Below are 21,482 nucleotides of genomic sequence, written 5' to 3'. Positions count from 1 at the left end.
AGCAATGACAGTTTGAAAGAAAAAAAAACAGCTTTGTTTTATTATTCAACTTTGCAAATTTTTCTAAATTACATTTGGCCTTTAAGCTTTTTTAATTCACTTTTGTTTATGTTTTTGTTTATTTTAATAGCATTTTTAGAATGTGCCGTGGGCCTTTAAAACATTAGCTGTGGGCTGCAAATGGCCTCCGGGGCACACTTTTGACACCCCTGCTAAAGATAATAAAAAATTTAATCTGATTAATCAATGGATAAAAAGCAGAGCCTGGCGACGCATGCGCATTTATCATAACTCTCTCGCTCTCTGTCTCTGCTGGGTGCACCACTTTTTTTTTTGGTTTTAACCCCTTCTTAACCCTGAACGTACATTGAAAATACACGCAACCATAACTCAAAATGCCGGACATTTGAGGCATTTAAGAAACTCCTGAACAGCTCCACAAAGAGGACATATCCGGTGAAAAGAGGAGGTATGGTCAGTCTATCGCAGTCCAGTCATTGCTAGCATGCCGTGTGTTGTTGTTTTTTTTTGATTGATTGAAACTTTTAGTAGAAGATTGCACAGTTCAGTACATATTCCATACAATTGACCACTAAATGGTAACACCCCAATAAGTTTTCAACTTTTTTAACGTGTGGTGCGCTACTTAATATATGTCTGTATACCTCCGAACCAAACCGAAACCCCCGTACCGAAACGGTTCAATACAAATACACGTACTGTTACACCCCTAGTCACAGGCAATTCAAGTTCAAAGACCAATTTTATTGGAATAATCTTCTTTCCTCTTTAAATTCCATTGTACATTTTTAAATCTTCAGATCAATCGTATTTTCTCACTCACAAACAAAGCAAAATTATGACCAATTTGACTGCCAGAACGGACAATTGGAGCCGAAAAACCATTGGAATGTGTTCGTTTGCCCTGACCAAAACAACACAGCTCCCTCTGCAATGGCCTTTGCAAGGCCATGTTGTAAACACCCCAGTGAGACCATTCCAGTGAAAGACGCTCTGAAATATGAAATCCCTTCACCCCCTTCAAGACACCTCAGATGTTGATTGTTTTGTGATGCCAAACGGAACGACTTCCAGGCATATGGTCAATACACCCACCCATGGATTACAACGACACAGATCGGCACACATACCCCCACCCTGAATCCCACGTCTTCACTGCTTCACCACCTGCGGTATGATGGACTATGGAAAATTGCCCTGATGGCTGCAGCTTTGAGCTGATGCCCTCCCCGAACCCCATTGCAAGTGCCAAGTTTTTGTTTGTCATAAAAATGTGCGCATGCAGTATGTGCTTATTGTTGTTCAGGGTTTTTTTCTGTTACCCTCCATAGGAGCTTAGTTTGGAAGTTGCTTTTTTTTCTCTTTCTACACCACCCTCGTTTACCTTTCCTTCCAACCTTTTTACAGGGCGCCACTAGGTCAGTCTTCCTGTTCTTTCTAACCCTGTAATATATAGTGCATATTGTATAAAATTATTATATATAATGTATGTCTGTTCTTGGATGGGTGGGACTGAAAAATAATTGTGTTGTACTTTTTAAGTGCAGTGACAATTAAGTTATATTTTATTCTATTCTAGGTTGTGTTGTACTGCAATAGATTGTGTCCAATATACAAAATCCAAAACCGGTGAAGTTGGCACTTTGTGTAAATTGTAAATAAAAACAGAATACAATGATTTACAAATCCTTTTCAACTTATATTCAATTGAATACACTGCTAAGACAAGATATTTAATGTTCTAGCTGAGAAACCTTTTTTTTTTTTTTTTAACAAATAATCATTAATTTATTAACACATTGCAAAAAAGTTGGCACATGGGGCATTTTTTTATCACTGTGTTACATGGCCTTTCTTTTGAACAACAATCGGTAAATGTTTGGTAACTGAGGAGACCAATTTTTAAGCTTTTCAGGTGGAATTATTTCCCATTCTTGCTTGATGTAAAGCTTAAGCTGTTCAACAGTCTGGGGTCTCCGTTGTCGTATTTTGCGCTTCATAATGCACCACACATGTTCAAAGGGAGACAGGTTTGGATTACAGGGAGGCCAGTTCTTGTACCCGCACTCTTTTACTACAAAGCCACGCTGTTGTAACACGTGCAGAATGTGGCCTGGCATTGTCTTGCTGAAATAAGCAAGGGCATCCATAAAAAGATGTTGCTTTGATGCCAAAACCTTTATGTACCTTTCAGCATTAATGGTGCTCTCACAGATGTGTAAGTTTCCCATTCCTTTGCACTAATACACCCCCATACCATCACAGATGCTGGCTTTTGAACTTTGCACCTAGAACAGTGCTGATGGTTATTTTCCTCTTTGGTCTGGAGGACACGACATCCACAGTTTCCAAAACCAATTTGAAATGTGGTCTCGTCAGACCAAAGAAAACTTTTCCACTTTGCATCAGTCCATCGTAGATGAGTTTGGGCCCAGCCAAGCCGGCAGCGTTTCTGGATGTTGTTGAGAAATGGCTTTCGCTATGCATAGTAGAGTTTTAACTTGCACTTACAGATGTAGCGAGGAACTGTAGTTACTGACAGTGGTTTTTTTAAGTGTTCCTGAGCCCACATGGTGATATCCTTTACACATTGATGTCGGTTTTTGATGCGGTACCGCTTGAAGGATCAAAGGTCAATGTTGGTTTTCAGCCTTGCCACTTACGTGCAGTGATTTCTCCAGATTCTCTGAACCTTTTGATGATATTACGGACTGTAGATGGTAATATGCCTAAATTCCTTGCAATAACTCATTGAAAAATGTTGTCCTTAAACTGTTTGACAATTTCCTTAGGCATTTGTTCACAAAGTGGTGACCCTCACCCCATCCTTTTTCGTGAATGATTGAGCATTTCATGGAAGCTGCTTTTATACCAAATCATGGCACCCACCTGTTTCCAAATAGCATGTTCATCTGTGGGGTGTTCTAAATAAGTGTTTGATGAATATTCCTCAACTTTCTCAGTCTCTTTTACCACATGTGCCAGCTTTTTTTTTAAACATGTTGCAGGCATCAAATTCCAAATGAGCTAATATTTGCGAAAAATAACAACATTTACCAGTTCGAATATCAAGTATTTTGTCTTTGCAGTCTATTCAATTGAAAATAGATTGAAAAGGATTTGCAAATCATTGTATTCTGTTTTTATTTACAATTTACACAACGTGCCAACTTCACTGGTTTTGGGTTTTGTATCATAGATCATCCACCAATACCATGTCACAAACATTCTTATGACTCATGTATGAATCCTAAATTTAAATGTCAGACATGGAACAAACACAATTGATTGCAATATCAATCAAAAACCGTAATAAGATCTTCTGATCTTCAAATCTGATTTGAACGATCATCGTGTTATGAAAATGTTCTCATGAGATATTGTGAGGGTTTGGCAGGTCTTACCTAGGCCTAGCAGGTCCACATCTGTCTCTTTACTCTTCTTGGAAATGGCTCTATTCTCGGACTGTGTAGAAAAAAAAACAACAGACTTTATTAAAATATTACAATATGCCATACAATAAGGGTAGGTGTATTCATGAGGTAAAGATCTGAGTGGTAGAGAGAAGACAAAGCAGGCAGATTCAACGTACATAAAAAGTAGAAAGATAGATTTATCAGAAAGGGAAAGTGGAGAATATACTGATACAGATGAACAAAACTTTGATATGGGAGAGTGTTAAGGAAGGTGACTGCGGGAGCTTCAAGAGATCTACAATGCTGCTAATAAACCAAATTTCTCCTCACCAAATTATAGAATAGATAGAATAGAATAGAAAGTGCTTTATTGATCCCTGGAGGAAATTCAGCAAAGTGTTGTCAGAAGTGGGATTATTGATGGCTGGTATTAAATTAATAATATTTCAATCAAATAAAACCTAATTAATATATTAATATTAATTTGTCTGTGCTTATTCAGTAATGTATTAGCGGTGAATTGTGCGCAGGACTTAGAAAAACATACAACAGTGGTGGATGGAATCACAACAAAAATACAAAGGATGTGCTAATTCTAAAAAAAAAACATAATTTGCAGCCCACAATTTATTTTCAATGTACATCATTTTAAAATCTCAGTGATGTTGACTTTAATCCATCTATTCATCCATTTTCTACCGCTTGTACCTTTTGAGATCACACAGAGGCCTATCCCAGCAGGAAAGGTGGGGTACACACTGGACAAGTCGCCACAAAGATAGACCCCAAGCACGGAAATCTAAACCAGGGACCTTCTTGCTGTGGGACACGACCTACAGCGTCACCCTGCTGCCTGTTGACTTCAATATCTCTGACAATAATTGAAGTTCTAAAAATGGTTTACATCCAATATTTGTGCATTAAACTCACTATTTACAACCATAATTGATGCCGCTAACCTCATTCTCGCTTACTTCTTCACCAGGCGTAAGTAAGAAGGACAATCAACCTGTAATAACTGTAGCTAATATTGTAAACCTTTCACATGAATAACAGGTATGTGTTTCTGAAATGACAGGTAGGATTAAGAATTCACTCCAGATAAAATACCTGTTTTTACTGCTGATGTTCTGCATTGTATAAACACACAAGAAAATAAACACAATATTTCAAAAAGCCATGAACATGATTATATCCAAGATGGCGGCTGCGACCTCGAGGAGCTCCTGCTAAATATGGAACATTTGGCAGAAATACCGGACAATTCTACAAACTTTATGGCTGGCTCACATCGTGGTCACTCCGTGATCACGTACGACCGCGAGACACTTCTGGATGTGGACATATCGGGACGTTTTGGACTGATAGACGCGTGCTTGCTAGACCTGCTAACTAGCACGGGAATACTTCGACGGCTACATCCAGCGGCCTGTGAAGCAGGGGAGTATAGTAGCAGCGAGGGCCGTCCACGGAGCAGACGCCAGCGGTGTGATCGGAAACGCGGATGCCGAGCGGGGCTAAAAACAAAGCAGAAGGCTAATCCCCACAGAACACCACTTCTCTCCATCCTGAAGCCGGATTTAAATGGAAGATGCGAGACTACTGGTCTGGGTAAGGAGTCAATTAAATTAGAACAAGTTTTTTCTGGTTTGAGTGTTTCAGAGTTGGACATGTGTTTTACTGAGGTGGCTAACTATGATGCGTGCAGTTTATCAAAGCAACAAACAAACAATCGGAAAATTCCCGTCGTATCAATTCCTAGATATGGTCGTAATTATACTAAATGCACTGGCCATAATAAACACAACATTATTAATATTGCTACTACGGATAATTTGGTCAAAAATTCCTTAAAACAGCCCACTACCTATAATATAGGTGTTTTAAACATAAGATCATTGTCTCCCAAAACGTTGTTATTTAATGATATCATCAGAGACATCAATCTTAACGTCATCGGTCTCAGCAAAACCTGGCTTAAACCAAACGACTTTTTTGCGCTAAACGAGGCATGCCCTCCTAACTTTACACATGCGCATATTGGCCGTCCTCTTAAAAGGGGTGGGGGTCGCATTAATATACAACGAAAACTTTAACCTTGGTCCTAACATAAATAATAAATATAAATCGTTTGAGGTGCTTACTATGAGGTCTGTCACACCGCTGCCTCTACACCTGGCTGTTATCTACCGCCCCCCAGGGCCCTATTCGGACTTTATCAATGAATTCTCAGAGTTCGTTGCTGATCTAGTGACACACGGCGATAATATAATCATAATGGGGGACTTTAATATCCATATGAATTCCCCATCGGACCCACCGTGCGTAGCGCTCCAGACTATAATTGATAGCTGTGGTCTCACACAAATAATAAATGAACCCACGCATCGCAACGGTAATACGATAGACCTAGTGCTTGTCAGGGGTATCCCCGATTCCAAAGTTACGATACTCCCGTATATTAAAGTATTGTCCGATCATTACCTTATCAAATTTGAGGTTCAGACGAATGTTCGGCAAACTAATAATAATAATAATAACTGCTATAGCAGCCGCAACATTAATACGGCCACAACGACAAATCTTGCTGACCTACTGCCCTCGGTAATGGCAACATTCCCAAAGTATGTGGGCTCTATTGATAACCTCACTAACAACTTTAACGACGCCCTGCGCGAAACCATTGATAACATAGCACCGCTAAAGTTAAAAAAGGCTCCAAAAAAGCGTACCCCGTGGTTTACAGAAGAAACTAGAGCTCAGAAATTATTATGTAGAAAGCTGGAACGCAAATGGCGCTCGACTAAACTTGAGGTGTACCATCAAGCATGGAGTGTTGGTTTAATAACTTATAAACGCATGCTTACCTTACCTAAAGCTAAATATTACTCAAATCTCATCCGCCATAATAAAAATGATCCTAAATTTTTGTTTAGTACGGTAGCATCGCTAACCCAACAAGGGACTCCTTCCAGTAGCTCCACCCACTCAGCTGATGACTTTATGCAATTGTTTAGTAAGAAAATTGAAGTCATTAGAAAGGAGATTAAAGACAATGCGTCCCAGCTACAACTGGGTTCTATTAACACTGACACGATTGTATATACGGCGGATACTGCCCTCCAAAATAGTTTCTCTTGTTTTGAGGAAATAACATTAGAGGAATTGTTACAACGTGTAAATGGAATAAAACAAACAACATGTTTACTTGACCCACTTCCTGGGAAACTGATCAAGGAGCTCTTTGTATTATTAGGTCCATCAGTGCTAAATATTATAAACGTATCACTTTCCTCGGGCACTGTTCCCCTAGCATTCAAAAAAGCGGTTATTCATCCTCTTCTTAAAAGACCTAACCTCGATCCTGACCTCATGGTAAACTACGGACCGGTGTCTCACCTTCCTTTTATTTCAAAAATCCTCGAAAAAATTGTTGCGGAGCAGTTAAATGAACACTTAGCGTCTAACAATCTATGTGAAACCTTTCAATCCGGTTTCAGGGCAAATCATTCCACGGAGACAGCCCTCGCAAAAATGACTAATGATCTATTGCTAACGATGGATTCTGATGCGTCATCTATGTTGCTGCTCCTCGATCTTAGCGCTGCTTTTGATACCGTCGATCATAATATTTTATTAGAACGTATCAAAACACAAATTGGTATGTCAGACTTAGCCCTGTCCTGGTTTAACTCTTATCTTACCGATAGGATGCAGTGCGTCTCCCATAACAATGTGACCTCGGACTACGTTAAGGTAACGTGTGGAGTTCCCCAGGGTTCGGTCCTTGGCCCTGCACTCTTCAGCATCTACATGCTGCCGCGAGGTGACATCATACGCAAATACGGTATTAGTTTTCACTGTTATGCTGATGACACCAACTCTACATGCCCCTAAAGCTGACCAACACACCGGATTGTAGTCAGCTGGAGGCGTGTCTTAATGAAATTAAACAATGGATGTCCGCTAACTTTTTGCAACTCAACGCCAAAAAGACGGAAATGCTGATTATCGGTCCTGCTAGACACCGACCTCTATTTAATAATACAACTCTAACATTTGACAACCAAACAATTAAACAAGGCGACACGGTAAAGAATCTGGGTGTTATCTTTGACCAACTCTCTCCTTTGAGTCACACATTAAAAGCGTTACTAAAACGGCCTTCTTTCATCTCCGTAACATCGCTAAAATTCGCTCCATTCTGTCCACTAAAGACGCTGAGATCATTATCCATGCGTTTGTTACGTCTCGTCTCGATTACTGTAACGTATTATTTTCGGGTCTCCCCATGTCTAGCATTAAAAGATTACAGTTGGTACAAAATGCGGCTGCTAGACTTTTGACAACAACAAGAAAGTTTGATCACATTACGTCTGTACTGGCTCACCTGCACTGGCTTCCTGTGCACTTAAGATGTGACTTTAAGGTTTTACTACTTACGTATAAAATACTACACGGTCTAGCTCCATCCTATCTTGCCGATTGTATTGTACCATATGTCCCGGCAAGAAATCTGCGTTCAAAGGACTCCGGCTTATTAGTGATTCCCAAAGCCCAAAAAAAGTCTGCGGGCTATAGAGCGTTTTCATTTCGGGCTCAGTACTCTGGAATAACCTCCCGGTAAAAGTTTGAGATGCCACCTCAGTAGAAGCATTTAAGTCTCACCATAAAACTCATTTGTATACTCTAGCCTTTAAATAGACTCCCTTTTTGGACCAGTTGATCTGCCGTTTCTTTTCTTTTTCTCCTATGTCCCACTCTCCCTTGTGGAGGGGGTCCGGTCCGATCCGGTGGCCATGTACTGCTCGCCTGTGTATCGGCTGGGGACATCTCTGCGCTGCTGATCCGCCTCCGCTTGGGATGTTTTCCTTCTGGCTTCGCTGTGAATGGGACTCTCACTGCTGTGTTGGATCCGCTTTGGACTGGACTCTTGCGACTGTGTTGGATCCATTATGGATTGAACTTTCACAGTATCATGTTAGACCCGCTCGACATCCATTGCTTTCCTCCTCTCCAAGGTTCTCATAGTCATCATTGTCACCGACGTACCACTGGGTGTGAGTTTTCCTTGCCCTTATGTGGGCCTACCGAGGATGTCGTAGTGGTTTGTGCAGCTCTTTGAGACACTAGTGATTTAGGGCTATATAAGTAAACATTGATTGATTGATTGATAAAAATAAATAAAAAAACGTAATTAAAATAAAAGTGTGATTTTGTTTAATCTAAATGAAGCAGGGGTGTCCACATTTTTTGACTAGGGTGCCACATTGGGCTAAAAAAATGTGTCCGGCGGCCGAAAGCAGACTGCATGTAAAGTAATAACATTTATACACACATATACAGCCTATACATACTGTATATCTGTGTACATATATATATATATATATATATATATATATATATATACATATATACATACATATTATACCAATATATTATATCAATGTATGATACATATGTATCTATATATATACATATATATACATACATACACACATATGTGTGTATGTATATATATAAATATATATACAATATATATAGTTATACAGTTTTGAAGGATGTGTAGCTGTAGATATCGAATATGTGTAATGTGATTAAATACACATCTAAATAAATTTGGCATCAAAATCACTACTCCAACTTCAGTTGTTTGCATCAAAATCACTACTCTAACTTCAGTTGTTTTATAATTATCGGCAACCTGGATGCTTTAAAAATGAATAGTAATTTCCTACTAACTTGAAGAGTGGAAGTTTACCAAACATGTAAGAATACAGTAAAAACTGCAATAAAGTCATATTTTTTCGGGTAATCGCAATTATGCTGTTATACGGTCGGTGCATGCACACAAACACGCAATTATACAAATACACACATTACAACACTTTTTTCTGCCACAAAGCAGAGCAGTGATTGCGACGTAATAACAATTGTTTGTACCAAAATAACACCAGTTTGCGTTGATTAAAGCAAGCTATAACAGACTTAGCAACACATAACTTCAACTTCAACTTCAACTACCCCCCACCGTCCATATTAAACCTTGAAGACTCTGCAATAAGAAGTAAAAAAACGATAAACCCTTTAATATTAAGAGAATGTGAAAGTTTCATTCCCTTAACTACATCTGTAAAGTTTAGTAATCAAGCAGAATTATCAAGCAGCTAAAATGTGCCAAACATGGGGAAGAGTTGAGAAAGTGTTTTGCACATCACCTATCATGCACTGTAATTCATTTATACATGTGATATTTTAAATTATATATACATGTTTTATAATGTTCACAAAGTTCACTGAGCTGTTATGTGCAGCCAGGTGTTGACTTTATTTGTTGGTTATAGTTCATTTACATTATGAGTGGAAAAATGTATTTGGATTGGGTCATATATATTGATGCTGTGCCCAAGTCACTTTAAAATTTAATTTGTGGCCATTGACTACCGATTCTATATTTGCCCAAAAGAGGGTGGCAATAGCACTCTAATTCAACGCATCTTCTTATTAAACTGTTGGCCACATCCACGAAAGGTACAGAATTGTTGTGCTTGCCTTATCTGAATATCAACAATTTATGCTTATTCCCTTTTTGGGGTCGCGGGGGGCACTGGCGCCTAGCTCAGCTACAATCGGGCGGAAGGCGGCGTACACCCTGGACAAGTCGCCACCTCATCGCAGGGCCAACACAGATAGACAGACAACATTCACGCTCACATTCACACACTAGGGCCAATTTACTATTGCCAATCAACCTATCCCCAGGTGCATGTCTTTGGAGGTGGGAGGAAGCCGGAGTACCCGGAGGGAACCCACGCATTCACGTGGAGAACATGCAAACTCCACACAGAAAGATCCCGAGCCTGGATTTGAACCCAGGACTGCAAGACCTTCGTATTGTGAGGCAGATGCACTAACCCCTCTCCCACCGTGAAGCCCAAAACCGTGAAGCCTTAAAACACAGTGGGTAAAATGGAAACATGGATGCTATTGCTAGCATTGTAGAACGTATAAAACACGTGAAATAGATATAGTCTACACTACAGTAATGTTATCATACATAAACGTTACGATACATAAACGTTCAAAAATTCATTTTATATAGCTGATTTAGTGTAACAAAAACAAATCAGAAAAACTAATAACGGATATTATAGAAGCTAATATCATTGTTTACATCCAGAGCCGCCATCATTAAAATGCTCCAACTTTCCAAAATAGATATCCAACCTCGAGGAGCGTTCCAATTAAAATTCGGACTAGAAACTCGGTAATTCCAACCTCCCAGTACAAACGTACCATCATTTCATATTGCGTAGTCTGTTTTTTTGAAACCTCTTCATCCCGAATCTTTGTAGTTTTACGCAGAATATAAAAGAACAATCAAAAACATCTGCCAGATGTATTGACGCTTACATAGGTTTTGTGATAATGTTCCCATTTAATGAGTGTTTATTTAATGACAACAGAGGCTTCACTACACATTTTGTGGCCTGTCCCCAGACCATGGCACGATAAGACATATCCATCCATCAATTTCCTACCGCTTGTCCCTTTTGGGGCGGCGGGGGGTTGCTGGAGCCTATGTCAGCTGCATTTGGGCGGAAGGTGAAGTACACCCTGGACAAGTCGCCACCTCATCGCAGGGCCAACACAGATAGACAGACAACATTCACACTCACATTCACACACTAGGGCCAATTTAGTGTTGCCAATCAACCTATCCCCAGGTGCATGTCTTTGGAGGTGGGAGGCAGCCGGAGTACCCGGGAAAAAATCATTGCATGCATGTAAACTTGTGCAGCTTGAACCGATGAACAAGGTCTAATAAGCATGAAACAGTTTATATTTGTTTTTATGGTTTTAGTCATTTTTATACGATGGTCATCCAACAAAGGACCCAGATTTCCCTCGCCCGGACGTGGGTCACCAGGGCCCCCCTCTGGAGCCAGGCCCGGAGGTGGGGCACGATGGCGAGCGCCTGATGGCCGGGCCTGTACCCATGGGGCCCGGCCGGGCACAGCCCGAAGAGGCAACGTGGGTCCCCCCTCCAATGGGCTCACCACCCATAGCAGGGGCCATAAAGGTCAGGTGCAATGTGAGCTGGGCGGCAGACGAAGGCAGGGCACTTGGCGGTCCGATCCTCGGCTACATAAACTCGCTCTTGGGACGTGGAACGTCACCTCACTGGGGGGAAAGGAGCCTGAGCTAGTGCGCGAAGTAGAGAAATTCCGGCTGGATGTAGTCGGACTCACTTCGACGCACAGCAAGGGCTCTGGAACCACTTCTCTTGAAAGGGGCTGGACTCTCTTTCACTCTGGCGTTGCCGGCAGTGAGAGGCGACGGGCTGGGGTGGCAATTCTCGTTGCCCCCCGGTTCAAAGCCTGCACGTTGGAGTTCAACCCAGTGGACAAAAGGGTAGCCTCCCTCCGCCTTCAGGTGGGGGGACGGGTCCTGACTGTTGTTTGCGCGTATGCACCAAACAGCAGTTCAGAGTACCCACACTTTTTGGGTACACTCAAGGGAGTACTGGAGATTGCTCCCTCGGGTGATTCCCCTGTTCTGCTGGGGGACTTCAACGCTCATGTTGGCAGCGACAGTGAAACCTGGAGAGGCGTGATTGGGAAGAATGGCCGCCCGGATATGAACCCGAGTGGTGTTTTGTTATCGGACTTCTGTGCTCGTCACAGTTTGTCCATAACAAACACCATGTTCAAACATAAGGGTGTCCATATGTGCACTTGGCACCAGGACACCCTAGGCCGCAGTTCCATGATCGACTTTGTAGTTGTGTCATCGGATTTGCGGCCTCATGTTTTGGACACTCGGGTAAAGAGAGGGGCGGAGCTTTCTACCGATCACCACCTGATGGTGAGTTGGCTGCGATGGTGGGGGAGGATGCCGGACAGACCTGGCAGGCCCAAACGCACTGTGAGGGTTTGCTGGGAACGTCTGGCAGAGTCTCCTGTCAGAGAAAGTTTCAATTCCCACCTCCGGAGGAACTTCGAACATGTCACGAGGGAGGTGCTGGACATTGAGTCCGAGTGGACCATGTTCCGCACCTCTATTGTCGAGGCGGCTGATCGGAGCTGTGGCCGCAAGGTAGTTGGTGCTTGTCGTGGCGGTAATCCTAGAACCCGCTGGTGGACACAAGCGGTGAGGGATACCGTCAAGCTGAAGAAGGAGTCCTATCGGGTTCTTTTGGCTCATAGGACTCCAGAGGCAGTGGACAGGTACCGACGGGCCAAGCGGTGTGCAGCTTCAGCGGTCGCAGAGGCAAAAACTCGGACATGGGAAGAATTTGGGGAAGCCATGGAAAATGACTTCCGGATGGCTTCGAAGCGATTCTGGACCACCATCCGCCGCCTCAGGAAGGGGAAGCAGTGCACTGTCAACACCGTGTATGGTGCGGATGGTGTTCTGCTGACCTCAACTGCGGATGTTGTGGATAGGTGGAAGGAATACTTCGAAGATCGCCTCAATCCCACCAACACGTCTTCCAATGAGGAAGCAGTGCCTGGGGAATCTGTGGTGGACTCTCCTATTTCTGGGGCTGAGGTTGCTGAGGTAGTTAAAAAGCTCCTCGGTAGCAAGGCCCCAGGGGTGGATGAGATCCGCCCGGAGTTCCTTAAGGCTCTGGATGCTGTGGGGCTGTCTTGGTTGACAAGACTCTGCAGTGTTGCGTGGACATCGGGGGCGGTACCTCTGGATTGGCGGACAGGGGTGGTGGTCCCTCTCTTTAAGAAGGGAGGGTGTGTTCCAACTATCGTGGGATCACACTCCTCAGCCTTCCCGGTAAGGTTTATTCAGGTGTACTGGAGAGGAGGCTACGCCGGACAGTCGAACCTCGGATTCAGGAGGAACAGTGTGGTTTTCGTCCTGGTCGTGGAACTGTGGACCAGCTCTATACTCTCTGCAGGGTTCTTGAGGGTGCATGGGAGTTTGCCCAACCAGTCTACATGTGCTTTGTGGACTTGGAGAAGGCATTCGACCGTGTCCCTCGGGAACCCCTGTGGGGAGTGCTCAGAGAGTATGGGGTATCGGACTGTCTTATTGTGGCAGTCCGATCCCTGTACGATCAGTGTCAGAGCTTGGTCCGCATTGCTGGCAGTAAGTCGTACACGTTTCCAGTGAGGGTTGGACTCCGCCAAGGCTGCCCTTTGTCACCGATTCTGTTCATAACTTTTATGGACAGAATTTCTAGGCGCAGTCAAGGCATTGAGGGGTTCCGGTTTGGAGGCCGCGGGATTAGGTCTCTGCTTTTTGCAGACGATGTGGTCCTGTTGGCTTCACCTGGCCGGGATCTTCAGCTCTCACTGGATCGGTTCGCAGCCGAGTGTGAAGCGGCCGGAATGAGAATCAGCACCTCCAAATCCGAGTCCATGGATCTCTCCTGGAAAAGGGTGGAGTGCCATCTCCGGGTTGGGGAGGAGACCCTGCCCCAAGTGGAGGAGTTCAAGTACCTAGGAGTCTTGTTCACGAGTTGGGGAAGAGTGGATCTTGAGATCGACAGGCGGATCTGTGCGGCTTCTTCAGTAATGCGGACGTTGTACCGATCTGTTGTGGTGAAGAAGGAGCTGAGCCGGAAGGCAAAGCTCTCAATTTACCGGTCGATCTACGTTCCCATCCTCACCTATGGTCATGAGCTTTGGGTCATGACCGAAAGGATAAGATCACGGGTACAAGCGGCCGAAATGAGTTTCCTCCGCCGTGTGGCGGGGCTCTCCCTTAGAGATAGGGTGAGAAGCTCTGTCATCCGGGAGGAACTCGAAGTAAAGCCGCTGCTCCTCCACATCGAGAGGAGCCAGATGAGGTGGTTCGGGCATCTGGTCAGGATGCCACCCAAACGCCTCCCGAGGGAGGTGTTTAGGGCACGTCCAACCGGTAGGAGGCCACGGGGAAGACCCAGGACACGTTGGGAAGACTATGTCTCCCGGCTGGCCTGGGAAAGGCTCGGGATCCCCCGGGAAGAGCTAGACGAAGTGGCTGGGGAGAGGGAAGTCTGGGCTTCCCTGCTTAGGCTGCTGCCCCCCCGACCCGACCTCGGATAAGCGGAAGAAGATGGATGGATGCATGGATAGATGGTCATCCAATTTTAGCTTAGGGTACAAAATAACACCCAAATATTTAAATTATTTACCTGCTTATTTTGATTAATGTCAATTCAAAGAACAAATCTGTAATAGTATAAATTGTAGATTATTTCAAAGCTGGCTTTTTAAATGCTAACGAGTTCAGCATTCTGAACTCGCTTGCAGTAAGCTGGGAAATAACAGTCAGTGACATGAACGTATGTTTGGCTGCATGTGTGTGTTTATCATTATGTCTGCGTTGTGCGTGTCTTCTTGTCAGGGTTACTTCTCCTCTTTCAGCAGTGCAAATCCTTTTTATTGATTAGTCTCATTGTGGCCAAGCTATCGACCTCTTGAATGCGAGATCTCAGAAAGCACTGCAGTGGGGGCAGTGTGACGTTACGAGTGTCAGATTGCTCGTTGTCTGCAAGCCCCTTGCGCCATCAAACTTACACTGACTAACCACAGACAGGTTTGATCGTTGCACACACTGTGATATTTGTTTACTATTAAAATGTTCTACTAAGTCATAAGCTGAACAAAAAACTCCTCTCATTGTTGTTTGGAATAAATAAAGACTCACAAAACCAACTAATCCACAATTCCTTATCCCTCTCATTTCAATCTACAACAAAGCCGAGTGCTTTCGATGAACTGGAGCAGCCTCTTGTTCTCTAGAATAACCTATTCATGAACTGAAAGGAAAACGCAACATATGCCAGCGGTCTAATGGGATGTCAGTAATTTAGTGTCTGTACAGAGAGCTACAGACAGAAAAGAAGACAATAAGAAGTATGAAGGGGTCCACCATTAGGACACGTTCAAAACTGGTAAATGCTGGCGTTACTAAAGGCATGCGATGTCTTTAAAACATGCAATATAGCCTTTGCTTACATGCATGCACAATAATTTGAAAATGTTTTTGCTTCTTTTGCTGGGAGGAAGCAGCACGGTCAGAGATAGGAATAGACTTGATAAACTGATTATGACAGCTGACTCCATCCTAGGCTGCCCACTAGACAGCACTGAGGAGGGAGCTGACAAAAGAATGCTGACCAAGTTAACATCCATAATGTCCAATCCACTGTGGAGGCCCTGAGGAGCTCCTTCAGCATCAGACTGTTACATCCACAGTGCAAGAAGAAGCGCTACTTCAGGTCCTTTCTACCCATAGCCATAAGACATTACAACATACCTATGTGATGACCATACTTGTCAACCCTCCCGATTTTTCTGGGAGACTCCCGAATTTCAGTGCCCCTCCAGAAAATCTCCCGAGTCAACCATTCTCCCGAATTTCTTCTGATTTCCACCCGGTTAACAATATTGGGGCCTGCCTTAAAGGCACTGCCTTTAGCGTCCTCTCTCACCTGTCGTCAGGTCCGCTTTTCCTCCGTACAAACAGCGTGTCGGCTCAGTCACATAATACATGCGGCTTCAACAGACACTCATAAGTGAAAGCAATGCATACTTGGTCAACAGCCATACAGGTGACACTGAGGGTGGCCGTATAAACAACTTTAACACTGTTACAAATATGCGCCACACTGTGAACCCAAAACCAAACATGAATGACAAACACATTTTGGGAGAACATCCGCACTGTGACACAATATAAACACAACAGAACAAATACCCAGAACCCCTTGCAGCACTAACTCTTCCGGGACACTACAATATACACCCCTGCTACCACCAAAACCCGCCACCCTAACCCCGACCACCTCAACACCACCACCAGCACCTCAACCTCCTATCTCCCAAATTGGGAGGTCTCAAGGTTGGCAAGTATGATGATGACTGTCATCTTTTTTCTTGGTGTGCAATACAGATGTGTTTTTTAAATGTATTTAATCTTTTACCTATACATGCTGGTGCAGTATGTATTACTACTGTCAGAGTTATTTGTTGTTGAACCCCAAGATGCAGAGATGGAGGCAGGCATTGGATATGAAGACATTATTTAATATAAATAATAGAAGAAGAACAAACAAAAAGTACGCACGTGGGCGGAATAACAAACTAAGGGAGCTAGCGCCGGAAGCTAGAAAACAAAAAGGAACTTTAGCATGGAAGCTAGAGGATAGCAAACAGAAAAACTGGAAACAGCTATGGCTAACAAAAACAGCTTACCGCTACGACGACCAGGACAAGATGTAGCACGACAGGTAATAGCTAAAATGATGCCAGACACGACAGGTAGCAAAGACACAAGAGTGACATGAGGTAACGACAATCCATCCATCCATCCATCATCTTCCGCTTATCCGAGGTCGGGTCGCGGGGGAAGCAGCCTAAGCAGGGAAGCCCAGACTTCCCTATCTCCAGCCACTTCGTCTAGCTCTTCCCGGGGGATCCCGAGGCGTTCCCAGGCCAGCCGGGAGACATAGTCTTCCCAACGTGTCCTGGATCTTCCCCGTGGCCTCCTACCAGCTGGACGTGCCCTAAACACATCCCTAGGGAGGCGTTCGGGTGGCATCCTGACCAGATGCCTGAACCACCTCATCTGGCTCCTCTCGATGTGGAGGAGCAGCGGCTTTACGTTGAGTCCCTCCCGGATGGCAGAGCTTCTCACCCTATCTCTAAGGGAGAGACCCGCCACCCGGCGGAGGAAACTCATTTCGGCCGCTTGTACCCGTGATCTTATCCTTTCGGTCATGACCCAAAGCTCATGACCATAGGTGAGGATGGGAACGTAGATCGACCGGTAAATTGAGAGCTTTGCCTTCCGGCTCAGCTCCTTCTTCACCACAACGGATCGATACAACGTCCGCATTACTGAAGACGCCGCACCGATCCGCCTGTCGATCTCACGATCCACTCTTCCCCCACTCGTGAACAAGACTCCTAGGTACTTGAACTCCTCCACTTGGGGCAGGGTCTCCTCCCCAACCCGGAGATGGCACTCCACCCTTTTCCGGGCGAGAACCATGGACTCGGACTTGGAGGTGCTGATTCTCATTCCGGTCGCTTCACACTCGGCTGCGAACCGATCCAGTGAGAGCTGAAGATCCCGGCCAGATGAAGCCATCAGGACTACATCATCTGCAAAAAGCAGAGACCTGATCCCGTGGCCACCAAACCGGAACCCCTCAACGCCTTGGCTGCGCCTAGAAATTCTGTCCATAAAAGTTATGAACAGAATCGGTGACAAAGGACAGCCTTGGCGGAGTCCAACCCTCACTGGAAACGTGTCCGACTTACTGCCAGCAATGCGGACCAAGCTCTGACACTGATCATACAGGGAGCGGACTGCCACAATAAGACAGTCCGATACCCCATACTCTATGAGCACACCCCACAGGACTTCCCGAGGGACACGGTCGAATGCCTTCTCCAAGTCCACAAAGCACATGTAGACTGGTTGGGCAAACTCCCATGCACCCTCAAGAACCCTGCCGAGAGTATAGAGCTGGTCCACAGTTCCACGACCAGGACGAAAACCACACTGTTCCTCCTGAATCCGAGGTTCGACTATCCGGCGAAGCCTCCTCTCCAGTACACCTGAATAAACCTTACCGGGAAGGCTGAGGAGTGTGATCCCACGATAGTTGGAACACACCCTCCGGTCCCCCTTCTTAAAGAGAGGGACCACCACCCCGGTCTGCCAATCCAGAGGTACCGCCCACGATGTCCACGCGATGTTGCAGAGTCTTGTCAACCAAGACAGCCCCACAGCATCCAGAGCCTTAAGGAACTCCGGGCGGATCTCATCCACCCCCGGGGCCTTGCCGCCGAGGAGCTTTTTAACTACCTCAGCGACCTCGGCCCCAGAAATAGGAGAGTCCACTACGGATTCCCCAGGCACCGCTTCCTCAAAGAAAGACGTGTTGGTGGGATTGAGGAGGTCTTCGAAGTATTCCCTCCACCGATCCACAACATCCGCAGTCGAAGTCAGCAGAACACCATCCGCACCATACACGGTGTTGATAGTGCACTGCTTTAGTAACGACAATACAAATGACAATACAATCATCCAGCAACTGACACAAGACAAAGGAGGTACAAATAGGAGCCGGCTGATTGGCAACAGGTGTGGCTAGATGCCAATCAGCCGCAGCTGAAGGGGAACACAGCACTCAGGGAACAAGACAGGAAGCTGACAAAATAAGAGCACTAGACAGGAAATACCAAACACACTGAGGAGGAAAACAGTACTCAGGGAACAAGACAGGAAGCTGAAAAATTAAGAGCACTTCACAGGAACTAAAAGACAGGAAATACTAAACACGGGAAACAGACAAATGCAGAGGAAAAAACTAAAACATAGACAAACTGTCAGGGGCAAGCCTGACAACTACGTGTTTTGTTTTTCATTACGTTTACTTCTGTTACTGTATAAATACCTACAATGTAACAACGTCATTTGCCCATTGTTGGATGGATAACAGTCTATTCTATTCTTCACCCACTACATTTTCTTACCACAGAAAATCTCATCACTTGAGAGCATCTGGCTGGCCTGCAAACGCAGAATATGAATTCCTACATGATAAAAACTACACACTGTAAACAATGTCTGTACAAATTGTATGTGTACAGTGTGTGCAATGTGTGTACAGTATACAAAGTGTATACTATACACTCTGACTATATTGTATCTATGCGGTACAGACCTAATAAACCATGAACAGTTTTTCCAAACTTAACGTAATTTGCAATGGAACCCGTGAAAATCGTTCCCTCTTATGTCTAATGTCAACCAATTTTTTAGGTCCACCGTGTTCATATTACTAAATAGGTCCTGCTTTAGTGGCTCGATTTGATCGACATACAATTTGAGACATTAGAGGGTCATTGCTTCTTGATAAATCCGTCAGTTTATCGACATGTGCAGTAGTATTGTTAATTTCCGCATTACAGTGAAATGGCAATAACATCTGCTTTCTCATTATACAGCATTGAAATGCACACACAGAGACTTCCTGTTCAGTGCAAAGTAACCTTCAAAATAATAGCATAGCACGGGTTGAATTGATATCAATTAATTTTAATGGGCGGCTTACTTAAGATACTTGTGTTTTGAGTTGAGGTATGTGTTTTAAACAGGTAAAAGTGTTGTGGTAATACATTGTCCATTTTGGGCATGACTTAAGTGTCACAGGTTTGATTAAAGCTTTTGTAGACATTTTATCTCCCTATTTTATATCACTTTTCTATCCTACTTTCTTGCTATCGCCTGGATGCGGTTCTGGCCCAAAATGTAATACATTGTTTTTTATCCCATTTTGTACATTTGAAGAGTTCGGATGCAAAAACAAATATCTTAAGTTTTCTTGTTTCGAGTAAATATAATGGGTGAATTAATGTTGTTGTTTTTTTGTGGAGCTTTTCATTAAACAGCCATCATGTTAAGGTGGGCTGTAATTGAAGCCTTTCCAACAACTAAAGTAATAGTCTGACTTTGAAAAGTGAACATTTATTACAAGGATGTAATTTTGATAATTTCGTACAAAGTTTGCAGCAAAAGCAAATAACGCCAAACAATGTTTCTTTGCAAAAACAGACTATAATCATTTATGGTGCCAACCAACGTTCCTACTAAAGTACGCACCTGCACAATTTTGCACTGCTCACATGTCCTCTGCGCACATCAAATCTTTGCAGCGCACAAAATCAAATCCATTCTGAACTCTTAACAGAATAAACACATCATTTGTTCTGTAGAAATTTGCAATTCAACTGTGAGTGAAAGTTGACAACCAGCGGCCACAACGGATAAAACAATGTTCGTCAACACGGTGCCATTATTGTAACGTCTGTCATTTCCTGCTGTATAAAACATGCCAAAACCAAGTCTTTGTCATCTGTCAAATCAACAGCAGCTACTCTCCCTCTCTCACTTGCACCAACACATGTACTCATGATACTTAGCCAATGATGTGTTTATGGCCACACAAAAAGTCGGACAACTCCAACACCACACATAAACTGTAAACGCCAGGTCGTTACACTTTGATTCCCCAATCAGATGTGTGCTTATGTTTCTGTCATTTATTAAGAATGGTAATTTATGGATATTAATCATGAAGTGATGTAACCAGATTACAGAAACGCTCATAAAAACATATATTTGACAGACTGAAAGTTACAGGAATCTCATCGTGCAACCACTTAATGTTTAAATAGGAATTAAAGGTGATCTCTGAAAGGGGTACACATTAGTTTAAAATAGGACGCCCACCCAAACATACAGAAATAATACATAACAAGATTTATTTTTGTTATTTTCATCGTGAGTGGGCCAAATCACTTATATTACAAAATAATATAATTGAAATGACTGATTTCATTTAAATATAATAATAAAACGTTTCACTTCATATGATGTCAAGTTTGAGTCAGGTGTGCTGCTGGTATGGCCACAGTGTGAATGGCTGATGTTGCTCACATGCGCTCCACTGAATTCTCAGGAAGCTTTTGCGTTTGCTCAGTCACATAAAACAATTGAGGAAACATTGGTTGGAACCTGGCCGTAAAGAAGTGAAACAGATCTGTTTTTACAAAGGAATGCATATTCCATCACTGTAATTAATTAATTTCATTCAAACAAACACCTTTTTTTCTCTTGACAGGGCAGTTTGGGGTCTACATTAATTGCTGCATCATGACATCATTACTTTGACAGCTGCATCACAAGACAACAACAGCAGAGTAAACACACAATTCAGTTCATCATTCGGGAGAGTAATGGCTACCCACTAAACCTGTACATTGTGTACACCGGCAATAGACAGCATTTATATTTATATTTATGTCGTGGTCAAAAGTTTACATACACTTGTAAAGAACATATTGTCATGGCTGTCTTGAGTTTCCAAAAATTTCTAGGACTATTATTTTTTTGTGTGATAGAGTGATTGGAGCACATACTTGTTTGTCACAAAAAACATTTCTGAAGATGGATCTTTTATGAATTTATTATGGGTCTACTGAAAATGTAACCAAATCTGCTGCGTCAAAAGAGTACATACAG

The 21,482-nt window shown here is 43.5% G+C and overlaps 1 protein-coding gene across 2 annotated transcripts in view; it reads right to left on the bottom strand.

Annotated features, from left to right (window-relative positions):
• The window catches only part of smap1 (small ArfGAP 1), a 281,586-nt gene that overhangs the window by 117,825 nt on the left and 142,279 nt on the right, over window positions 1-21,482 (bottom strand). For both annotated transcript variants that reach the window (XM_061910969.1, XM_061910968.1), the window contains one exon: window positions 3,426-3,486. In XM_061910969.1, the coding sequence (XP_061766953.1) occupies window positions 3,426-3,486 (61 nt within the window). The remainder of the gene's footprint in view (window positions 1-3,425; window positions 3,487-21,482) is intronic.

Source organism: Nerophis ophidion, linkage group LG09 (genome assembly GCF_033978795.1).
Source record: "Nerophis ophidion isolate RoL-2023_Sa linkage group LG09, RoL_Noph_v1.0, whole genome shotgun sequence".
In the NCBI taxonomy this organism is placed as follows: domain Eukaryota; kingdom Metazoa; phylum Chordata; class Actinopteri; order Syngnathiformes; family Syngnathidae; genus Nerophis; species Nerophis ophidion.
Note: the sequence above shows the minus strand (reverse complement) of the source record. Positions and strands in the feature narration are given on the sequence as shown.